The sequence below is a fragment of the Folsomia candida genome, unplaced genomic scaffold, assembly GCF_002217175.1.
Source record: "Folsomia candida strain VU population unplaced genomic scaffold, ASM221717v1 Fcan01_Sc032, whole genome shotgun sequence".
NCBI lineage: Eukaryota > Metazoa > Arthropoda > Collembola > Entomobryomorpha > Isotomidae > Folsomia > Folsomia candida.
In genome coordinates, this window is record NW_019091224.1 from 167,670 (window position 1) to 171,383 (window position 3,714).

Genomic DNA, 3,714 nt, shown 5'->3' on the forward strand with positions numbered 1-3,714 from the left:
TGAATAGAGCCAGATGATGATCAGACCGTGGTTATATATGTAGGTATGTATTTATGACTTTGAAATACCAAATCGGATCGTACATGGACGTCGTATTTAAAAACTATCACAAAAAATCAAACGTAGTTTTCCATATTTTCTATATTTTAAAATTTTAGTACATATTCCTTTTTTTCATACATACACTCTCAATAATTTTTTGATGATATTGTTACCGGCGGAGGTACTATGCAACTCTACCGCTCAGGTAATAATTTATCACCGAAGGGTAACATATATACAGAGGCTAAATCCTGCACTGCCCCCAATGTCAGCGCTCGGGTAATAAAAATATTACCGATACCGGAGGCAATTTCTTACCCACAGAAGACAATTTGTTACTATGTTGTTACCACGCGGTAGAATTGCATAGTGTCTCCGACGGTAACAATATTGTCAAAAAATTATTGAGAGTGTACACATTTTGAGGATTTTTCGTACATACATATGTTTTGTATGTTTCGACTATGTTTCTAAATATAAATATTCTAATGGATATTTCAAAAATTTGTATGTAAAACTATTTTTCTTCATTCAGAAATTAAGGTTTCCTCACAACTATATTCTTATAAATAAAGTAGAAAATTTAAGTTGAAAAACATACCTATTTCATGTGCATATTTTCCGGGTTTTTAGGCACATATTATTACATGCACATTTATTTTGCACAATTTACGTCCATATACATATCCACCCTCTGATGATGATGGACAAAACCGAGGCAAAGTCATGCGGGAAAACTTCCCGCATTTCCCTTCTTTGTTTCAGTATCTTTTTCTTTAAATTAAAGCAAACATTTATTTCTCTTTTAACTAATTGCTATCCAATTAACATACGTTCGTCAACATCTACTCGAAAAATTCCTCTTTCGCTCTTATCACAGGTTTGTGTTGCGCCATGAAAAACCGTTTTTATAAGTGTAACAATAAACATATTTATTATGAAAATACAATTTACAAGTGATTTGCAAATATTTAAACTCGCAACTTTTATGTTATATGTACAAAGGATAAAACCAGTCAGTATGGTCAGTCCACCTCCACCTAGGTCTACTTCGGAATGTTTTCTCAACTCATACGTAAACTTCTATCCACACATAAATGTCTAAATATTGATAAATCCATTAATAAATAAATAATGGATTTTTCTTGGATCAGGTAATTAACCACATCTGCAAGTTTCTTGGTACGACGGACATCAAAAATTGTCGGCTTGTCTCTCACATTTTGAATTATGGAGCTATTCCCATCCTAAAAAAGAGGACAGTAACGAATTTTGACCTGGATTTAAATATTTTGGAAATTGTGGAAAAATGGAAATTCCGTCCGATCAATGTATTTCTATCTGTCGAAATTTGCCCAGACATTGACCACTTACCGGTGGACATCTCACCAATTAACAACTTAAAATCAATCGTTCTACATGTGGGTGGGGAAATTGGGTGGATGATGGAATACTGTCCAAATATTATTCTCAATTCGTCCTATACCTTGGAAGAGTTAACAATTATATGGGATGAATTCGACCCGGATTTGCCATCCTTTGAAGGCACCGTCTTCCAAAATTTGACTAAATTCGTGGTCCGTGGTTGTCCTGGGTCGACCGACCAAACCGTGAAAACGATTTATCCCGCGATTACCAAGTCATTCACGAAATTAAGCCATCTAGAACTCAATTATTACCAAATAATTGCATTTGCCGAGTTGGGATTGGTGGAAAATTTTCCAGCGTAAGTAAGCATTAATTTCCTTGGGAAATATAATAATAATTCAAATTCAATATACTTCGACACTCTTAAACCACCTGGTAACAAATTATTACCAGCAGGACCACATCTGTTACTCTGTTATAAATGTTTTAACAACTGTGATGAATTTGTTAGCAAACTATAGTATATAACATCTTCAGCACAAATGGAAATAATTGATTTACCGATTAGTAATAAATATATCACAACAGTGTCAAAGTCACAAGTTTATGTACACTCAAAATTACGTGGTAATAAGCGATATTACCAGAAGTTACAATATATGACTCTACCGCGATGGTAACAAATTTTTTGCTGCTGCTAGTAAGTTTATTATCACGCTGGTAGTAATTTTTGCTCCTCGGTAACTGTAACTGTTATTATCAGGGCGATAACAGATTTACGACTGGTTGTTAGGAAATTTATTACAATTTCTGTGAACTTGTACATAGTCACCGCCTGGTAATATCAGGATTATTTATAGTGTATGAAATCCTGCTTGTAGTAATTTGTTATCGTTATTTGTTGTAGTATACTAAACATTATTGTTCAAATTATTTCAGGTCAATCAACTCTTTGGTAGTCGAAGGGCTTTTTGACATCAAAGTGGGCGAATGGCTGCTCCAGTTCCCTCCCACTTTAAAACGTCTAACCATGAAGGAATCCTCTTACTACTGCGACCACCGTCCTCGCCTCAGTGGCGCATATTTAGACCAGCTGTCAACGACGTTGTATAATTTACTAAAGAAACTTTCTCCCAGCCTGGAAGCATTTGAGATTAATATGGAACCCTATCACAATATTAAGACAGTAATGACCTTAACTTTTCCGGTTTTTCCCGTCATGAAAAGTTTCAAAATAATCGGAAATCCGGATACCTTTCAAGCCGTTGAATTTGAATCTAGTCCTGGGCACTTTGCTGAGATTGATTACAAAATATGCTTTCCCATGTTGGAAATCTTGGAAATTTCCATTGCTGAAAGAAATCTGTTTCCTGGAGAAAGTGAATTCTTCCCTGATGGCTGTACAGTTGTGGAGTCTGTCAAAAAAGTTGGAATAGACTTTGTATCTTTAAGAAATGATACTGACAAGGTATATGCGGCTCATCTTTTCACACGAGGTTTGGAAATGTTTCCCAATGCGAAAGAATCGTTGGTGAATAGTATGAAGAAAGTCTTCCAGTGGTAAATCATTGCCTTTGAATAGAACTTCGTCTAGTCATGTCGTACTTAAAGATTAGCTATCAATTTTGAAGTAGTCCAGTGTTAATTTTAATTTATGTACTTCACTTTGTAGGAGAAAGCTAGCAAACTTTTTTTTTAATGCAAAGTTATTTAAAGTTACGTTGGGCTGAATCTCATGTATTAGGGGACTAAATAAATCAGACGATGGAAAAAGTGTTTGAGAATATTGCTGGATTTGTGTCATATCATATGTACTTCCTTTATTTCTATGAAGCTAAAAACACCCATGAACTAAATTAATTAAATTTCCGCCTTATCATTGATACACGTTTCTCATATACTTGCGACAGTTGCAACTCATTAAAAACTGTAATATTTTCGTAAGGATTAATCTAAAAAAAGCCATTAAGGTTATATTTATCTTCAATCTACCCCTCCCATCCCATTCAACCGAATAAGCCTGTCTAAGGGGACGTTCATAAACTTCATAACGCAAATTTAGGCTTTTTTGGGCACCCACCCTCCCCCTCGTCACGCTAGTGCCACAAAAATTTGGGGGCCCACCCACCCCTCTGTCACGTAACGCTGGTCTCCATTTGTCCAGCTTTTATTATACTCAAAATCTATGATTGTTGATTTACATCACACGATGGGGAATGTTACTTTGTTGGCACACATATATGGTAGTGTGGATTTACATATGTTGTAAAGGAGATCAACATATTAATTCATTAATTTGTAAGC

The 3,714-nt window shown here is 35.2% G+C and overlaps 1 protein-coding gene across 2 annotated transcripts; it reads left to right on the forward strand.

The window, feature by feature from the left end:
* The first annotated feature begins 780 nt into the window (after nucleotides 1–780).
* Nucleotides 781–3,183, forward strand: LOC118439271. 2 transcript variants are annotated; one of them, XM_035860432.1, is made up of 4 exons: nucleotides 781–958; nucleotides 1,048–1,117; nucleotides 1,197–1,768; nucleotides 2,350–3,183. In XM_035860432.1, exons 2-4 carry the CDS (start codon nucleotides 1,064–1,066, stop codon nucleotides 2,972–2,974), a joined length of 1,251 nt encoding a protein of 416 aa, XP_035716325.1. In that variant the 5' UTR covers nucleotides 781–958; nucleotides 1,048–1,063; the 3' UTR covers nucleotides 2,975–3,183. The 2 variants fall into 2 exon arrangements, with proteins under 2 accessions (XP_035716325.1, XP_035716323.1); XM_035860430.1 differs by having other exon boundaries at nucleotides 781–922.
* Nucleotides 3,184–3,714: the final 531 nt, after the last annotated feature.

Bases quoted from the DNA above. Each gene is read 5' to 3' on its own strand.
- LOC118439271 (XM_035860432.1), top strand. From the start codon at position 1,064: ATGGTCAGTCCACCTCCACCTAGGTCTACTTCGGAATGTTTTCTCAAC. The intron at 1,118-1,196 runs GTAAACTTCTAT...TTCTTGGATCAG, and splicing joins AATGTTTTCTCAACTCATAC to GTAATTAACCACATCTGCAA. The intron at 1,769-2,349 runs GTAAGTAAGCAT...AAATTATTTCAG, and splicing joins TTGGTGGAAAATTTTCCAGC to GTCAATCAACTCTTTGGTAG.